This window comes from Metarhizium album (assembly GCF_000804445.1).
Source record: "Metarhizium album ARSEF 1941 chromosome Unknown scaffold_6, whole genome shotgun sequence".
Classification (NCBI taxonomy): Eukaryota; Fungi; Ascomycota; class Sordariomycetes; order Hypocreales; family Clavicipitaceae; genus Metarhizium; species Metarhizium album.
In genome coordinates, this window is record NW_024467580.1 from 208,282 (window position 1) to 226,951 (window position 18,670).

The 18,670-nt window shown below is 57.2% G+C and overlaps 7 protein-coding genes across 7 annotated transcripts; 5 read left to right on the top strand and 2 right to left on the bottom strand.

The window, feature by feature from the left end:
- Window positions 1-310: 310 nt before the first annotated feature.
- MAM_03192 (uncharacterized protein) lies at window positions 311-1,327 on the top strand (the record flags this gene model as incomplete). Its single annotated transcript, XM_040821991.1, has 1 exon — window positions 311-1,327. The coding sequence occupies one exon, from the start codon at window positions 311-313 to the stop codon at window positions 1,325-1,327; it is 1,017 nt and encodes a 338-aa protein (XP_040679796.1).
- Window positions 1,328-2,037: 710 nt separating this feature from the next.
- Window positions 2,038-2,886, bottom strand: MAM_03193 (oxidoreductase, short-chain dehydrogenase/reductase family; the record flags this gene model as incomplete). The annotated part of the gene is made up of 2 exons (XM_040821992.1): window positions 2,038-2,221; window positions 2,312-2,886. The coding sequence occupies 2 exons, from the start codon at window positions 2,884-2,886 to the stop codon at window positions 2,038-2,040; spliced, it is 759 nt and encodes a 252-aa protein (XP_040679797.1).
- Window positions 2,887-5,794: 2,908 nt separating this feature from the next.
- On the top strand, window positions 5,795-6,547 carry MAM_03194 (ABC1 domain containing protein; the record flags this gene model as incomplete). The annotated part of the gene is made up of 1 exon (XM_040821993.1): window positions 5,795-6,547. The coding sequence occupies one exon, from the start codon at window positions 5,795-5,797 to the stop codon at window positions 6,545-6,547; it is 753 nt and encodes a 250-aa protein (XP_040679798.1).
- A 2,306-nt stretch (window positions 6,548-8,853) lies between these two features.
- MAM_03195 (adhesin protein Mad2) lies at window positions 8,854-9,897 on the top strand (the record flags this gene model as incomplete). The annotated part of the gene is made up of 1 exon (XM_040821994.1): window positions 8,854-9,897. The coding sequence occupies one exon, from the start codon at window positions 8,854-8,856 to the stop codon at window positions 9,895-9,897; it is 1,044 nt and encodes a 347-aa protein (XP_040679799.1).
- Window positions 9,898-10,503: 606 nt separating this feature from the next.
- On the bottom strand, window positions 10,504-11,493 carry MAM_03196 (Centromere protein Cenp-O; the record flags this gene model as incomplete). Its single annotated transcript, XM_040821995.1, has 2 exons — window positions 10,504-11,357; window positions 11,424-11,493. 2 exons carry the CDS (start codon window positions 11,491-11,493, stop codon window positions 10,504-10,506), a joined length of 924 nt encoding a protein of 307 aa, XP_040679800.1.
- Window positions 11,494-12,505: 1,012 nt separating this feature from the next.
- MAM_03197 (Major facilitator superfamily protein) lies at window positions 12,506-14,313 on the top strand (the record flags this gene model as incomplete). The annotated part of the gene is made up of 2 exons (XM_040821996.1): window positions 12,506-13,884; window positions 13,971-14,313. The coding sequence occupies 2 exons, from the start codon at window positions 12,506-12,508 to the stop codon at window positions 14,311-14,313; spliced, it is 1,722 nt and encodes a 573-aa protein (XP_040679801.1).
- Window positions 14,314-16,878: 2,565 nt separating this feature from the next.
- On the top strand, window positions 16,879-18,060 carry MAM_03198 (phosphopantothenate-cysteine ligase; the record flags this gene model as incomplete). Its single annotated transcript, XM_040821997.1, has 1 exon — window positions 16,879-18,060. One exon carries the CDS (start codon window positions 16,879-16,881, stop codon window positions 18,058-18,060), a length of 1,182 nt encoding a protein of 393 aa, XP_040679802.1.
- Between the last annotated feature and the right edge of the window lie 610 nt (window positions 18,061-18,670).

The window sequence follows — 18,670 nt, forward strand, 5'->3', positions numbered from 1 at the left end:
CTGAAAGAAAACATCAACGCTGCCCACGCCAAATCTAGACTCGTCCCGCAATGTGTGGCCCAAGTGCCACCACGGATTCAATCTTCAATAGCGTCTGCAATAGATGTGCCACCCATTAGCACTCGGCACCAGACTCCCGGACAAGGAAACTACAAAAGTCCGCAGAATCCTCAAGTGTCTTCTCGAACAACTGCGCTCCTTTCCCCCCCTTTCCCTGGTACATAACGTTACAGAGTAGCGAGACCATTTCTGATGAGAGCCCCATGATCACTGTCCTCACATTATCCATAAACACGGCCCCAGATTCGACATGACGGAATTCAACTCCCTGTCCATGACACCTTTCGACTCCCTCCCAGACAAGAAGCGCGTGTGGCCAGCTGCCCCGAATTCCCATGAGGAAGGACTAGGTCGCCTATCCCTCCTCACTCCGGAAATAGTAGCCTCGGCAGCGCAGTCCTGCATCAAGACCGGAGTCAGGGTCTCGCTGAACTGGGACATGAGAAAGCTGGAATCTGCCAACTTCAACCGAGCACCATCACAACACCACATCATCTCGCTGCTGAACGGGACTGCTTTCGACGACGTATACATTTTCAACCCGCAGCAGTCGTCGCAGTGGGACGGCCTGAGACACTACTCGGCGCCCTTCCCCACGCCCCAGGACCCCTCGCGGAGGTTATTCTACGGCGGTGTGACGGCTGCCGAGATCAGTGATCGGTCGAATCATCGGATTGGCATGCAGCATTGGGCCAAGGAAGGGATCTGCGGGAGGGGCGTGCTGTTGGACTATGCGGCGTGGGCGGAGAGGAACGGCGTCAAGTACAGTGCGTTTTCGAACCATGCCGTTCCGTTGCGGGCGTTGAAACAAATTGCCGACGAGGCAGGCATCGTCTTCGCAAGGGGTGACATACTGTTTGTGAGGATTGGCGTCACGAACGAGTGGGATACACATATGAGTCCGGCGGACAAGTTGGCCTATGGCAGGCAGTCTCGTCCGCAGCACGCGGGGGTCGAGGGCACAGAGGAGATGCTGAGGTGGATATGGGATGAGGGCTTCGCTGCCGTGGCCGGAGATTCTATTTCCTTCGAGGTGCGTCCGCAGCAGGATTCTTACGAGACCGAGGACGGGCGGGAGGTCCCTGGGCTCGGGATGCATGAGTACTTGATTGCGGGATGGGGGCTTCCGGTTGGCGAGCTGTTTGACCTGGAGGAGTTGAGCAAGACTTGCCAGAGGCTGGGTCGCTGGGAGTTCTTCGTATCCAGTGCACCCTTGAATATGCCTGGGGGCGTGAGCAGTCCTCCAAACTGCCTCGCGATATTTTAGTTGTTTGCCTTGACCCATCTCGTTTCAGCTCGACGTTGCATGTACTGAGTGGCTATTGGCAGTATAGTCAAGTATCTGATCAAATGAGGAAGTGACGGCGCTTGGAGATGCTTGTATGGCATATTATTCCTAATTCCTTGATCACAGCCAAGATTGAATCCTGTGGTTGGACAAGTCTCCTCCATGTCGAATTACATCATCGTATATGCCGCATACGTGGTTTGGAAGGTAGAGTCTGAACGAGATTTGATTCATGACTCGAAGAAACGGAGCATACTGGATCAGAACCCAGCACCTGGGAAGAATGAGGGATGTCGGAAAACTCATGAGAGTACGGAGTACGGACGGGTTGACAATTGACTGACGATCAATGCCCACCCTCAAGCGGCAGGCCAGCAGGCCGGTGCGGTTGTTGGCTTCAGGCTTCCCAGGGAGCGACAGGGTTCATCTTCGGCGTGCTTTCACTTGGCCGTTTCGTGTATCAATCTCTCCGTATTCCGTAACGAGTCCCTAGGAATGGCGATACTCTCCAACCCTAACCCCGATCAACGTCAAACATAGAATACACCCAGGTAGTTGACGAGGGAAAGACGCTGACAAGAAAGAACAAGAGGAACCATGCAAGGCCATATCTCCGCTACTTCATGCATGCAGCCAAGTCGTACCTCGAGCAATCGCGTGTCTGTCTGAGCCCTGGGCTGATTTACGATTTACACGCACCGTCCACCATCCACCTCAATGTTCACGCCAGTAATGAAGCCCGCCTCCTCACTGGCCAGATAGCAGCAAGCATTGGCGACATCTGCGGGTGTAGACGGTCGTCCCAGAGGAACGGTTGAAACAAAGCCTGCCCGATTCTCCTCTGTGTCAGGCTTGCCCAGGAACAGGTGCGTCCTACGGTACATGCATCATTAGCTCGCTGCTTGCGACACGACACGCCACGCCACGCCACGCGGCAATGGTCAGAGCAGACCATGTACTCACATTCCAGTGCTGCCGATGACGGGCGAAATGGCATTGAAACGAATCTGTCGGGGCCCATACTCCACGGCCAAGGACTTGGTCGCTGTGATGACGGCTCCCTTGGAGGCATTGTACCACGTCAGGCGCGGGCGAGGTCGAATGCCAGCTGTAGAAGCGACCTGAATGAAGCAGCCAGGCCGGTTCGTCTTGAGGAAATACTTTGGCAGCAGGACGCTGACTGACATGTAGAATGACTTGACGTTGACGTCGAAGACCAAGTCAAACTCGTCCTCGGTGACGTCCTCTGTTGGTTTATTCGGGTAAGCGGCACCGGCGTTGTTGACGACAATGTCCAGGTGCCCGAACGCCTTCAAGGCCTCGGCCAGCAGCTCGTCCCAGTCGCTGGCTTTCGTGACATCCGCCCTGACAAAGACGCCGCCCAGCTCGGACGCTGCCGCCTTGCCGGCGTCTTCTGAGACGTCTGCGACGACGACTTTGGCTCCCTCCTTGGCGAATTTGTCGGCGATGCCTCTGCCAAACCCTGACGCTGCGCCTGTGACAACGGCCACTCTGCCTTGGAGACGTCCCGGAGCCATTGGGGATCGGTGCACAATGGTTCTGGTAAGGGACTCGAACTGGAGGAGATGCCGCCAAATGTAGGACGAGACCGCCGCTCGAGGATGGGGAGGTAAACGTGCAGTTTCTCTTCTCTTCCCCACTTGCCTCCGCATCCGAGCCTGGCTGCAGATGGATGGGAGTTTGTCCGGAATTCGAAGGCGAGGCCGTCGTTTGGTGGCGTCATCAGCAGCAGCAGCAGCAGCAGCAGCATCAAGCGAGTGCCCGTCAACGCTTCAGCCCGCAATTGACCCGTGCTGCTTGCAAGAGAGCCGAATAGAATGAATATTCCCGGCTGGGGTTTCTGTCTGGCTCGATCATGGCTGTTCCGAGCAAGCCTCTCAGGACATTGCAAAGCGTCACAAAAAAGCAGCGTAGCCGGAGACCACGGGACTTGTAGTTACGTCTTCTTGTCTTGTGCTTTGTGACACAAGGCAAGCGCGAGCATCGGTCTGGATCCGCCAACCCCGCACCCCACCCTGGTCCCCGAGTCCCGGAGTGAGTCCCTGACTGAGGGCCTGAGGCCGTTAGGCCACGTCGGCCTCCACGCAAGCGTCTCGTGGTTGGACGAGAGACAAAGCTCTGAGCATCACGCAGCGCCAGCTCAAACACGCCCAAACGACAATAACTCATCCTGACCTGTGACAGCGCTTGCGTGAAGCTCGTGATGCAAGCTTGCATTTTTTAGTAATTGTCAAAATATCCGGCAGGCCGCCCCTTTCGTGGTGAACACCTCTATAGCCTCGAAGAATCATAACTTGGGCGCGCTTTGCCCAGCTTGCCGTACCACGGATGCACTTTGTCTTGCTCAAGACGAGTGCATAAAAACACTGGGTAATATCGAATTATGCTTTCCGGGGCACGACGACACGTGTGACAGACCACCGCCGTCCATCCACCACTTAGCTGGCCAAGATGAGGATATATTTAATCATCAGCGGCTCCGTATGTGTCGCCTCGGACTTGCAAGCGTCTTGCTGGCGGAAATGTCGCGTCTATCAATAGTCTTTGTTCGTCTGCCTTGGTGTGAGAGATGGTTTTTCATGGCGGGACGTACATGCATACTCGGGTGCTCGGGATATAACATGAAATGCACGCCTACCGAGTACGTCGTCGCGCTTTTTCAACTACTTACCCAACATACATCCTTTAACAAGCGCCATCAGTAATACTCCGCACTTTTCATCTACACTGCGCCAGTGCGGATTGAATCCCGCAGCAACGTTTCAATAGATCCGTACGCCTATCTTGGAGCGACCTGTTGATAACTCCGTCTGGGTTTCAAGCAGGAACGCAAGCATCCGCGGCCTGTCCGGCTTGGCGGTCATTGAGGCGACGTTTTCCCTGCAAGTCATTGCACGTGGTTGAAGGCGGCCAGGTATGTTCTTGTTCGGCACATGCAGAAAGACGTGTAGATGACCCAAATAGCCCATTGCAAGGTGAGATGTATACTACTTTTGGAGACAGAAATCATCTCATCTTCATCCGAGCTGGACGACCGGCTTCGCCCGTGACATCTCGTACATGTTTAGGTGCCGCGGCCTTGCACACGTCTCAACTCGGCAATTCCGTCTCGGAACACAGTCGCAGCTATCGCCAACCGTGTCTGGTATTGATAGTCGCTTACAGGACAACGGGAGAAGGTGGTGCCGCGGCGGACTGATAGGTCTCCCACCCGTCGACACTCGCGGTTTCAACGGCGTCATTCACACGAATAACACGTTTGGCGACGTCTTGTCTGACGCATCTGGCGGCTTAGTCGGCAGACGGCAAATGCAATGAAGCGTGTGTTGGAGCCCAAGGAAGTTAGCGGACTTGGCGTCCAGACGAGAGACATGGGTGGAAAGGCAAGTATTCGTGCAGTGGGAGACCGGATTTGCGAGGTTCTGAGATGGTTGTCGGCCATGACTCGTGACTGAGGTAGACAGTTAGGGTAGAACGGGCAATGTCAACTGGCCTGGCAAGGTCCATGAGTCAGAGCTTAGAAACAAAGCTTGGCTGTAGAGCTGGCGTCTAAACGAAGGTCAAACTGGTGATGACGCGAAGCAATCACAGCAACCCAAGCGGACATGCTACCCTGTACATTGCAACCTACCGGAAATTAGGATATATTACACGGAGTAACAATCCGTGGTCGGTCACAACTTCAACGCTGGCCTAGTAGCCTCGGGTCATGGCGGAAGCTGTTGCTAGTCCTATTTTGAGCATTGATCAGCTCCGATTCCAACTACGACTACGTAGTATTCCCGGTCCACTCACGAGGAGACAGCGCACACATACATGGTTGTCGTACCTTGGCGCGTTTGCGAGCGCGTGGCAGTAATAAGCAGTAAGCTCCGCTCCGTGTATCCGTCCACGAGCGTCGGAACAACATCTTTGGTGAACTGCTCGGTCCGAGGCGAAACGCTGAAAAGGGGAGAAGGCTAACTACGTGGTTGCAGTGGTGCTGCAGCTAGTGTCAGACGCTGGCAGTTTTGGAAGCAAGGGCAGGTCGAGATCGTGTGAAACTGCGTACCTCGGTAGCAGTCTACTTGGTATAATACTCTGCAGACCAAATTCAGTCATTTTCTGCGGGGAGGTGGCTGTCGTTTTTGCCAGCATGCGACTGGAAAAGCAAAGTGAAGCAAAGCAGGGTGGCTGTAATCTTGAGGGAACGAGGATCGAGAAAAGACAGGAAGGGCGACTGGTAAAGCCGCCGCTCCGTACTACCCTAGGCCAGATTTAACAGCGACGGACGGTGCGCACACTGTGACCACCCTCACGGGTTCCAGACATTTCACATTCTTTTTTCCTTGCCGTACAGTGTGAAGGCTGTCCATGAGGCCAACCAACGGAAGGCCCAAAAAAAAAAGCCCGAAAAAAAAAACAAAAAAACGAAAAGAAGCCGCCATGCGCTTGCCATCAGAAAGCTCAACTGAAACCTCCAAAGGCGCCATCATCACCGCCCCTGACATGCATTTTCAGCCGATAGAGACCTCCTTTGAAGACGCCCATGTCTCCCACCCTGGCGGAGGGCCCGGGCTGGACCTGCACACAAGCCTCGATCAACTCGACGACGTCTTTGGTTCGACGCCTGCATCACCAACCGAACCAGAGGCGCCGAGCGGCTCTCATCCCTCAGACATGCGGCGTCTGGAAGCCGAACACACTAATGCTGGGTACCGGGAAGGCATCACCGCAGCCAAGGAGACGAGCATTCAGGGCGGATTCGACGAGGGCTTCAGTCTGGGAGCGACCATCGGATTGCGGGCTGGGCAGCTACTCGGCATGCTCGAGGGCATTGCCGAAGCGGTAAGGGGCCAATCGGGCGAGACTTCAGGGGCGGCAGAGAGACTGCTGAATGAGGCCAGGGACGAACTTGGCACAAGCAAGATGTTTTCTGCAGCGTTTTGGGCGCCAGATGGCACCTGGAACTACAACGTGACCGCTCAAGACGGCGACCAAATTCTGTTTTCTGACGTCGCAGCCGCACACCCCTTGATACAGAAATGGAGCAGCATCGTCGATGTACAGACGAGCTTGTGGCAAATTCGAGCGTCGATTCTGGATGATGCCAGCGGGCCGCGCCTGGAGGAGACTTCGATTGAGCTGCCACTCAACGCATCGGCTCCCACACGACCAACGCAATCCCTGGATTGGTAAAGGCAATTTGTTTTCTGCTCGAAAACACTGGGCTTTGTACCGAGTGACCACTCCGTATACAGAGTGCTGGTAGTGCTCTGCATCAACAAACAGCATGATTGAGAGACGTGTGTTCTCTCGTCGTCACAAGGCGGCTGGTCTTACTCCGCACACGCTCCTACTCTACCACGTCGCCATGTTTGCTTTTGCAGGTGGCTTTGCCCAGCATGCATCCGGGTCTTGTGGCGGTTTGCAAGTCTGGTTCCCCTGTCAAAAGCAATCCTACCCGAGTGCGGTAGTCAGATCTCATTTGACGCGATTGTCATACGGAGCACAAGAACGGAACGGTGTGCAACCTCGCTTCCTTTCCCCTGGGCTGCCAGAAAGGGCGGCATCGAGGATGGGTCGGACTTGGACCCACGGGAGATGGCGGAAGCGGACATGAAGACTATGTACTACGTAGTTACTCGCCTTGAAAGACGTCGAATCTCTCTTCCTCAGCAGCCAAGAGCTGATGAGCCATGGCTCACTCTTGGCCGGGCTGGATACCATCAAACGGTCAGTGGACGAGCCAAATTGCTTGCGCCATACAACGTTAGCCCTGTTCAAACACTCAACGAAGGTACTGGCTCAGCATGGATGTGCAACGACCACGAGAGCACATACACCATGGCCTGGAAAAGGCAAAAGGATTGGACTGCGAAGCGGGCGGCGATGCGGTACGGAGTATTTGGACGGGAAATCGGCATATGGAGTTGCAGGGCCACTGCTTTTGTCTCATCGATAGGCGAGCCGAGGCGAGACGATGCCAAGTTCTGTTGCTGCCGTGCCGTTCTAAATATAAAGCTGCGAAGCCGTAGAAGCGGTACTCCGGACGTACGGCAATGCTTGTGCGGGCGTACTAGCAGCGCAAAGTCTCTACGCAGTCGCAACATTCAACAGCAGAGCACGGGGTACAGTAGACTGCGGAGTAGGGGGATCAAATCTCGTGACGGAATACATACGACTACATACTGCATACGGAGTACAATCAATTGTATCCATCAGTCGGGCTGTCTCAGACAGAAATTGGGCTCCCTCAACCGTGTTCTGCACGCACACGTTGATCTGTTTCATCCCGAAATGGAAAGAGGAGCGGACATGTTTCGGACTAGTAGTAACAACTTCATCTCTTGGTACGGAACGGTTTACGACGAGTACTTGACACGAAAAAACAAAAAAACAAAACAATACAAAACAATACAAAACAAAACAAAATGTGACAAGGGCGGCGCAGGGCGCTGTTTACGGTCCGCAAGAGGAGAGAAGCCGAAGCAGGACGGTGGGGATGCGCCGGCGTTTCTGAGCAGCTGCATTGCATGGGTCGCTTGGTGTCGCTTGGTCGGTTCAGGGGCAGCAATGGGAGGCGGCGTGCTCGTCAGGACACGCTAAACGACGACACATGGATGCTCAACCAGCAACCACGCATGACGGCGAGGCCAGAGGAGGAGCAAGCGAATAAGGGGCCCAGGGCTCGGTTGGTGGAAATGGAAGTGGAGGAGAGTGCTACTCGATACCACGGCAATGTACTCGAGTACTTGAGTACTTGAGTAAGTAACCTGGATGCTGCTGCTGCTACTCGGTACTGCGTCAGGTACTCCGTACTCGAGTACTTACATACAGCCCCATTTGTACATGTGCCCGCCCCCCCTGTCGATCGGCACTTGCTCTAGCGCAGGTACGCCCAAGTTGATCCTCCTCGATTCGATAGCAGTCGTTCGCTGAGCAGGCAGCGGCGCACGACGCACGGCACACGGCGCACGGCGCACGGCCCGCCGCCTCGCACGAAGCTTCAGGCATTGCTCCCAGAGCGAGGACTGAGCTTGCCGCTTTGGTCGCCAACTAGCTGCCAAGTCGGGGAGCTAGGCCCCTCGCAAGCCTTCCTTTCGAGCCATGATCATCTCGTCCTGGCTGGTCCTGGCTGGTCCTGGCTGCGCCGCGCGCCGCTACCGACCGTCTAGGCCGGGGGGTGGCCTGGGTCAGTGCCATTCTTCTCCAACCGCAACTCCGTCCCCGATGGCACGCTTGTCTTGTTTCTGCTGGCACTCATTTCCCCCTCAATCTGCAATATCATCGTGTCCATCCGTCCATGTCCATGCACCGAGTAGTTATTTAAGACCGTTGACTCGCCCTGACGGACCCAAGCGATGCCGCCCACCTTCGTCAGCTCTCCACGCAGAACCGTCGACGCCTGCTCAACCGCCCTCGCCCTCTACCTTCGTTTTCCCGGGCCTTTGTTTGATAACCCGTCCACTCTTTTTCGGATTTCCTAATACCCCTTGTGCATCATGAAGTCTGTCATTGCTGTCGCCGCCGTCGCCGCCGCCGCCTCGGCTCACGAGGCCCGCTCCCCCATCCAGGTCGGCGTCAACGTCCCCGGCCTCGTCAAGGTCGACCTCTGCCTGGGCCTCGATGTCAAGCTTCCCCTCGGCATCGCCATCGACACCGATGGCTGCCCCAAGAACGCCCCCCCGGCCGGCTGCACCAACGTCTGGCACCCTCCGCACCACGTCCCCATGGACGGCTGCGACGACAACGGCAACCACAAGTGGCACTACGTCCACCCTTGCCAGGGCAGCGGCTGCAAGCCCGAGGCGCCTCACACCTGGACCACGAGCACCGTCACCCAGACCCAGGTCCACACCGTCACGAGCTGCGCCCCTACCGTGACCAACTGCCCTGCCGGTTCCCACGTCACCACCGTCGTCGTCCCGGCCACGACGACCGTCTGCCCCGTGCCCGTCCAGCCCACCACTCTGGCCACCGTCCCCGCCAAGAACACCGCCCCGGCCGCTCCCCCGGCCACCGTCCCCGCCGGCGTTCCGGCCGTCACTCTTCCCGGCAGCCCCGCCTCCTCCGCCGCCCCGGGAACCGCCCCTGCCAGCATCGAAGCTCCTGCCGAGACGGAGAGCCCATCTCAGCCCCCCGCTCCCGGGTCCGACACCGAGGCCCCCGCCCCCGCGCCTGCCCCCAGCAGCCCTGCCGACGTCGCTCCTGCTCCTGCTCCTGCTGCCAGCAGCCCTGCTGACGTCGCTCCTGCTCCTGGCGCCAGCAGCCCGGCCGACGTCGCTCCTGCCCCTGGCGCCAGCAGCCCGGCCGACGTCGCCCCGGCCCCGGCCCCGGCCCCGGTCCCCGCCACGACGCCCGCCGAGGAGACCTCTGCTCCCTCGGCCGTCGCCCCCCCGCCCTCCGTCGGCACCGTCTCTCCCGCCTCACCCCCCGCCGGCAACTGGTCCCAGCCCGCGCCTCCTGCCATTGCTGGCGCCGCCCATAACAGCCACAAGCTCGGCGCTGTCGTCGCTGTCGGTCTCTTTGCCGCTCTCCTCATCTAAGCCGGGGTTCGATGGCCCATTGGCCTCGGGGTGGACCGTGTATCCAGGGTGCCCAGTACATTTGAGTATATCATGACAAACTTATGGGGTCGGCGTGGCGAGATGCATATATTCCCACTTTCTCTAGCCGCCGTTTCAGAGGCGGCTTCTTGCGTGTATTTGAGTGCAGCGCCAGCCAGCACCCCGCGGTGGCTGGCGCGGCAGACGACGGGTTGAGCATGTACATGGCACGATTCCATGATTTAAATTAGGATTTTGTGCAAAATCTGTCGCTGCTCTTTGTGTGTGTGTGTGCAGAACTTCATCTGCGCCAGTAGACGAACTCTAATGTTAATTTTGTATATACGTACAGCTCGATTACACACTTTGCGCATCCATCTGAATCGTGCCCCGCTGACGGTGATGGCCGTGCCTGTTCGACGACATGGTAGTACTTTACGCGGCTGCCGCACGGGTCATCAGCCCGAGACTGCTACTCGTCCCGTGTCGTGTGTGGCACCGCGCGCTCGCATGTGATTTCTGCGTTGAATGGCCCCACCCCCGTCCCTGTCGCGCGCGAGCCTGCTGCAAGCCGGGCAGTCCGGGCGTGCCCATCCAGCGCCATCGTCATCCGAGGCTCTCTGCCAGACGCTCCTCCAGCTTCCTGGCCACGTCGTCGATGGTGTCGTGCTTGCTGAAGATGGCGCTCGACGCCTCCCAGTCGCGGCCGTCGCTGCCAAAGACGACAAACTTGACCACGTTGCCGTCGTCGTCCATGACGAGCCTGCCCGTCTTGTTGTTGGCCCACGCGAGGCTGATTTGCTTGGCCTCAATGTCTGCGATGCCCGCCTCCACGAGCGCGTTGGGCGCCGCCGCCTGCGCGCCCCTCTCGCGCAAGCCCAGTCGCCGTCGGAGGTCCGCCGAGACGCCGAGACGGTTGTGGTAGCGTACAATCTCGCGCCGCAGCGTCCTTGCGAACCTGTCGAGGTCTTGGTCCGCGGCGCTGCTGCTGTTTCTGCTGCTGTTTCTGCTGCCGTTGCCCGCGCCTGCTCGCGATGGCTGCGGCAGGTGTCTTGCCGCCAGGCCGGCCAGGGGCACGGCGGGGGGCACAGTGTGTCTGTGGACGCGGAGGTGCCTCGAGCCCGCGTACGGTCGGTTCAGCATCACGTAGTAGGGCCGCAGGAACTGTCCCCGGGACATGATCTCGAATCGCAGGCCCAGGACGTGGCCGCCGTCGACGGCGTTGGGGTCCGGGTCGCGCACCTTGAAGGAGGTCACGGGTGCCGAGATCCGGTACACGCATTGCTGCATGTAGGCCTGTTGCTGCGTCGAGCGGCTGCGGAGTCCGGATGATGCGGCGTCTGGTCGGCCGGGCCGGCGTCCCGCGGCGGGCGAGGACGAGGAGCGGATGAGGCGCGACGTCGATGCCGAGGATAGAATGGTCGAGCACTGAATCTGGAGGGCCTTGCGTAGAGACGCGGCTGCTGACGTGTGAGCGGTCTCGGTTGTTCGACGTTCAGTGAGGTGCGCGCGTCACGTTTGCGAACCTTGTTTTCTCAACGAGGCGATCTCCTTGTCCAGCTGAGATGCCTCGGGCGAAGTCGGCTCGGTTTCCATTTTCCACAACTACACGACCCCGTCTGTGTCTGCGGTCGCACCGGTCCTGCGAGCCCAGAAGTTGGTGAGATGAGATGAGAACTGCTCATTCATGCTTGGACGCGTCCCTCAACACGTCCCGATAAGATAAGCAAGGCATCGGAAACCCTTGCCCTGCAGAGAGTCCCCACACGGTTAGCCCATGCAGAGGCAATCGCTGATTGGCAGCCTTTGGTCCGTTTCTGACGGCGGCGCAATTTCTATTCCTCCGACCCTTGGAAGAAGAGGCCGTGCCAGGTGTCAAATGGTCAAATGGGTCTGTTGCCTGTTGGGTCCGGCCCGCAAGCACGAGATCGCGAGGGGAGTCTTCTCTTGTCTCAACCTTTTTCCTCTTTCGCCCTTTGCCTTCACGACGAGCCATTGACCTTTGTCCACGGGTCGGTCATGGGCTGCTATTGAACGGACCACCATTTCGGATTCCTTTGCCCGCGTTTTTCTTCGAGCCTATGCCAGAGCGGCCTCCACACGTTCGTTCGCTTGATTCAAGTTGCTTTCTGTCCCTTCGCCGCATCTCGTCTCCATTTGTAAGCCCTTGAGGCCACGGTTGCTTTGCGCCAGCACGCCCAGTTCGCGTCCGACGCAACCCCCCACGTTCTTTCGGTTTTTTGGATCTCGGCCGACTAGCCGGCGCATCATTGCTGCAACATTTCCTCATTCCAATACTATTGACTTCTTTGCCCTCGGCCCATGACGCCGTCACCCACGCAAACCTGACTCCGAGACGGAAAGTTGACTCGCTGCCTTGCCCACCACCAAGAACCTACCGGACTGGACTGATATAAAGACGGTACGCTGAGCTGCGCGTGTTCTTGGGCTGTATAACACAAGTAGTCTCTAGTTGGGGACAACGGACGGACAGCAGCCACCGTGCTTGGCTTCGACGAAAATCTGCTGCGGAGCAGAGCTAGGCGGGCGTACAGGACAGAAGACACACCAATACACGCTGCCCAGATACATTGCATATACCCCGCCCATGGGTGCCAGAGCGCGACGACCAAAGTCGCCACCATCGCAGCGAAGGGCTCCCCTTTCTTTGAAAGAAGGGAACGCCAACGGCAAAATGAGCAACGGTGTGGAAATGCGACGCAAGGCCTCCAATAACCTCGGCAGCCCGGAGGCTATCGCTGACAACTACATTTCTCGTGAGAGCTTTTCGCTGGACGAACCGGTTCCCAAGACGCCGGCCGCGCGCAGTCATGGATTTTTCGAGCTGCCCATACAGGACCAGCGGAGTTTCCTGTTGCTGGTATTATTGTACTTTCTCCAGGGCATCCCCATGGGCCTTGCCATGGGATCGGTCCCTTTCCTTTTGAAGAACCACATGTCATATGGGGAGATTGGAATTTTCAGCTTGGCTTCGTATCCTTATTCGCTGAAGTTGTTTTGGAGTCCGTTCGTGGACGCGGTCTGGAGCCCCAAGATTGGCCGGCGGAAGACTTGGATCGTGCCCATTCAGTTCCTCTCCGGCTTCAGCATGCTCTGGCTTGGATCGCATGTCGAGAAGATGATGGAAACGACCGGAAAGCCGGGTGGTCCTACCGTCTGGGGCTTCATGACGTGGTGGTTCTTCCTCGTCCTCATGTGTGCGACCCAAGACATTGCCGTAGATGGCTGGGCTCTGACGCTCCTTACGCCGGCAAATGTGTCTTATGCATCTACCGCTCAGACGGTCGGTCTGACCGCTGGCCACTTCATGTCGTATACCGTGTTCTTGGCTCTGAACGCCAGCGACTTTGCCAACAAGTGGTTCCGGTCGGTTCCTTCGGAGGAGGGGCTTGTTTCCTTGGGCGGATACCTGACTTTCTGGGGCTGGAGCTACATCATTGTTACCGTTGGACTTGGATTCCTGAAGCGAGAGGAAAAGTCTCAGAACGAAGACGGCGTATGGGACGTTTACCGAATCATGTGGGGCATCTTGAAGTTGAAGAACGTCCAGACCATCATCATCGTGCATCTCATCGCCAAGATTGGTTTCCAGGCCAATGACGCCGTGACGAACCTGAAGCTCCTGGACAAGGGTTTCGGCAAAGACAACATGGCCCTTACGGTTCTCATCGATTTTCCCTTTGAGATTGGTTTGGGATACTACGCAGGCATGTGGTCGCAAAAGTACACACCTATGCGACTCTGGTGCTGGGGATTTCTTGCCCGACTGGCTGCCGCCGTGTTTGCGCAAATCACAGTGGCCATTTTCCCCAGCAATGGCGTCACCATGTGGTACTTGCTTGTGGTGATTGCGGAGCATCTGCTGTCGACGTTCACCAACACCATCATGTTTGTTGCCGTTTCTGCGTTCCACGCCAAGGTGTCGGATCCAGTTATTGGCGGCACGTATATGACTCTACTCGCAACGTGAGTGCGGCTGCCTCGAACCAGTTCCCATGTTTTTTTTTCTTTTTCTTTACAATGTGAAACGGGCTAACAAAATCACACGACAGTGTGTCAAATCTGGGCGGTACATTTCCGCGTTACTTTGTGTTGAAGCTGGTCGACTCCTTTACGATAGCCACTTGCCGTCCTACACTCGATGCTGATACGTCCAAGGTGGAGGGACCCATCATTACTGAGGCGTTTTCATGCGCGGTGCAAGCAGAGAAGGAGAGATGCGAAAATGGCGGCGGCACATGCGACATGAGCCGAGACGGGTACTACATGGTGAACATGCTGTGCGTTGCGTTTGGCCTTGCGTCCTTCTTGTGGTATATCAAGCCAAAGGTGCTGCAGCTGCAAAGCCTGCCTCTGCGGGCGTGGAGATTGTCTCCGACAAGCGACAAGCGGTAGAATAGGATGCGGCATGTATCATGGATGCATGTTGGTGTATCGCTTCAAAAACTGTGGATGAGTAGACTGTATAGATCGTGTCATGACATCACACGTTGAAAACATTTTCCCTTGCCTGAAGTGGACTGACGGTTGAAATGACCTGATTATGGCCTGCACAACGAGATATTTGGGCAACTTGATCACATGGCTTCTGAACTGGACATGCGAGATGTGTCGTCGGTCGTATATTGTGCAACCGCACTTGACGACGGAAACCCGCAGGACGCGGTCCGAGAAGAGACACCCACAGCAATCGATGCACTTTGAGTATGGCTCACATGCGAAGCACGGGGGCCGGATCATGGAAACGAGGCCCACCGCATGCATGGCCTGGAATGCGTGAATACGTCCAGTTTCGGGCTGTCGGCCTCTCGGGCTGTGTTTTGCCGTCGTGTGAAATCAACACCGTCATGTTGCAGCACTGCGTTCGCTTCGTCGGCGAACGGACTCGGACGTTGCACTCTGTGGGGGAGACTCCTGCATCTTCCGTTTGTTTTTCAGGGACACGGTGCAAGGCGGCCAAGAATTGTTCAGGTTGATGATGACAGCGACGGCGTCGGTTAAATCGGCCCATCGTATCGAGAATACCTGGATACCCGGCACGAATGACCAAGTTCCCCAGTAGATTATACGATGGACGTTTTGATTACAGACCCGGTGATGCGTTCTGCAGTTGGGGGCATTTTGGCTTCGTGCCGCATGAAGCGAGATTCCGGGCCATGGGCGAGAATGGCAAGGCACGTTGGATGTTGGCGATTCGGCTCGGTCCATGGGCGCCTGCCCTCTCCTCGGACAGCTCAGAGGGCGAGTTGACGTTGGGTCTGGTGTGACACAACGTGTATGGGAAGCCAGACGGATATTTTGGAGAGCCCTCCTTCTCGACTGTCGGCCGTGAGACTCTTTCACATGTCCTCTTTGCATTCTTCATTCCCCAAAGCTGAGGTAGTCCAGGATTCTTGGGCACCGGATGCATTTTGCGTCATGTCCGTCGTGGCCACGTCGCCGGGCAAGTCGACCAGTCTCGACAATTCTGTTGGTGCAAGTGACGACTCGTCGACTGCCACGTTCGGGCTTTGAAATCAACCGAGTTTCCTTGACAAGACAAAGATGCCTGCCCCAAGCGGGATAGGCTGTGGTTGTTGCTGCTTATGGACATGATTGCCGTTATTGCCTTCAACGAGGGGATAACGATGAGGTGAGGAAGATACGAGCCACCATGACCTATTTCTGCCATGCGAGGCCCGGTCGAGGCAAAAAAATTATTTAAACGCGCCCTTCTCCGTCGTCGCGAGATGCTCGAGTCTCCTGCCGTGGACAAAGAATTATCCAGACATTTTCATTTCCACTTCGAAACAAAGTTTCACCTACTCACTCACCCCCAAAAGAAGAAGCAAAACAAAACAAGATGCTTTTCAACGCTGTTCTTGTTGGCCTCGCTGGGCTCGTTGCGCTGTCTTCTGCTTCTGCCGAGGCGTCATGCTATTGGCTTCAACACGGGGGCTCCAAGATCCATAACTGCCAGCAGTGTATCGAGGGCTACAGCTTCTTCCGAAGCCAAGCGCCTTGCGATTTGGGGTTCCAGTGCTGCGAGGGTGCCTGCTGCATTGGTTATGGCAAGGGGGAGTAAACGGTCCGTCATCGTGACTTTCCATCTTTGGAATGTGTTCCTAATCTGACGGCACTATTTAGATGACGAAGCTCGGTACTGCCTGGGAGATGGACTTGCCTGGGGTTGGGGAGCTGGTTTCGAAGATGCAGGGTTGAGGATGAATAAAGGTGGCAGAAGGAAATGTAACCACCTCCTGGGCATGAGTAGATGCGCGACTGTTGAGGGGTGTAGTCTGCAGGCTCGGATGACGACCCGTCCACGGAGTCAAAAACTCGATACGATAGTCGAACTGTGTTGCGCGAGTGAAGAGGTGAATGTCAAGCGCTGCTCGGCCCATGGGATGATCCGTGTGGTCACTGGTCGGTCCCTCATTGACGGGCCTCGGACGGCTCCATCATCGACGGCCATGGGAACAAATGCATTGTTTGTCCAGAGGCATGTCATGTACGGAAGATGCAGAATAAATATTCACACGCGCTGATGTATCCCATCCGTACTCGCATGTCGACCCGGCATGTCAAAGGCACGGCAGACATTTGCACCTCCAGATGCGAGATGCGACATACACCATCCTTCGTCCATCACCAGCCAAACCCCGCCATCCCGGGATGTGAGCTGCTTCGTAGTTGTGAGCACAGCAGAAGAATAAATAAAGAAAACTAAAATACACAAAGTAGAATGCATTCACACTCGTCCGAGACATCTCGACGAAAAACCAAACTCGCGCGGACAAGACCATCTCGATTTCCGTTCGCGCTCTCGTCTCCCCGCGCCGTCGTTCTCAGAGCTCGTCTGCCTGACCATCATCCCTCTTTGAGTCTTGCCTATCCCCCTCATCCTCCTCGTCCCCTCATCCCCTCATCCCCTTCACCCCCTCATCAAACGCCATCGTGCCCCCGTCTCCCCCCCAAACAATGGCATCGTCCTCCTCCGATGAAGACGTCTACTTCTCCACCAACCCGCCGCCGCGCTCCCTCGACGAACACGTCAACCTCGCATCGTCCTTCATAAACACGCACGCCCTCGCCAACCGCCGCGTCGTGCTCGTCACCTCGGGCGGCACGACCGTGCCCCTCGAGAAGCAAACCGTCCGCTTCATCGACAACTTCTCCGCCGGCACCCGCGGCGCCACCTCGGCCGAATACTTCCTCGAGGCCGGCTACGCAGTCGTCTTCCTCCACCGACAGTTCAGCCTGCTCCCCTACTCGCGCCACTTCTCCCACTCCAAGGACTGCTTCCTCGACTTCCTGAGCGAGGCCCCGACCGGCCAGGTCGAGTGGCGCGCGGGCCACGACGCAGCCAAGGTGCGCGACGTCCTGGCCAGGTACCGCCGCGCCAAGGACGCCAACATGCTGCTCATGATCCCCTTTGTCACCATCGGCGACTACCTCCACGAGCTGAGGGCCGTCTCGAGGCTCATGCGGCCCCTCGGCGCCCGGGGCCTGCTGTACCTGGCCGCCGCCGTGTCCGACTTCTTCGTGCCGCCGGACCGCATGGCCGAGCACAAGATCCAGTCCACCGACGCCGTCCCCGACCGCGGCAGCGACGACCCGCCGCCGCCGCCGCCGCCGGCAGGCGAAGAGGACGAGGAGTTTGACAACTTCGACGCCTCGCCGCGCGTCCCCCGCTCCAAGCGCCTCGTCATCGACCTCGACCCCGTCCCCAAGTTCCTCAAGAACCTCGTCGACGGCTGGGCCCCCGAGGGCATGATCGTCTCGTACAAGCTCGAGACGGACCCGGCCATACTCGTCCGCAAGGCCCGCTGCTCGCTCGTCCGCTACCAGCACCACCTCGTCATCGGCAACCTGCTGTCCACGCGCAAGTGGGAGGTGGTCTTTGTCAGCCCCGGCCGCGACGACGCCTGGCTGCGCGTGCCGCCGCCGAGCAGCAGCAGCGGCGGCGGCGGCGGATGGGGCGACGCCGAGGGCAGGCCCCTCCGCGCCGACGAGCTGCCCAGGGACGACCCCGACACGGAGATCGAAAAGCTCATCATCCCCGCCGTGGCCAAGCTGCACGACGCGCACATTGGAAACAAGCAGTTCGTCGCGCTGCCCGCTCCCTTGGGCAGCAGCGGTGTCGCGGGAAAAAACACATAGTAGGAAAGAGAGCACGTTTCCGTCCGCCCTTCCCCTCCCGCTCCTGGAGCAGAAGAAGAAGAAGAAGAAGTAAAAATAGACTTGTACACTGCACAATTTGAACAAACCGTAGGAGCCGCCAATGCCTATCGTCAGTTGGAGAACCAGAATCCGGCGTGGCCATACGTAAAAGACATGACAACGTATTGTACATAAAACACGTGCTACACTACGGTAAGTGCCGCGGTGAGACACGCCTTGAGCCCTCGAGAACCGACGACACCGACACCGACACCGACACCGACACGTGCCGCTTTTCATTTCAGCCGGTTCACAGAGGACGTCTTGATTTCCTGGCACGGGGGGCGATCAGAATGTTCATATATTTACTTGAATGCAGTCAGTTGCAATAATCACCTACTGTTGGGTATTTTCTCTCTCCGGGCCCCAGCCTACCTGCATTGCGCTGCCGTGAATGACGAGATGCTGTTTTTTATATATAAATATACATGTTTAAAACTCTTGCCACACCAAACGCCGTGAATGCTGCTGCTGCTGAATGCCCAACACGAAAGAAATGCTATACTTTTGAAGACGCACGTCAAAAGAGTCGAAATCGAGTGAGCCGCAC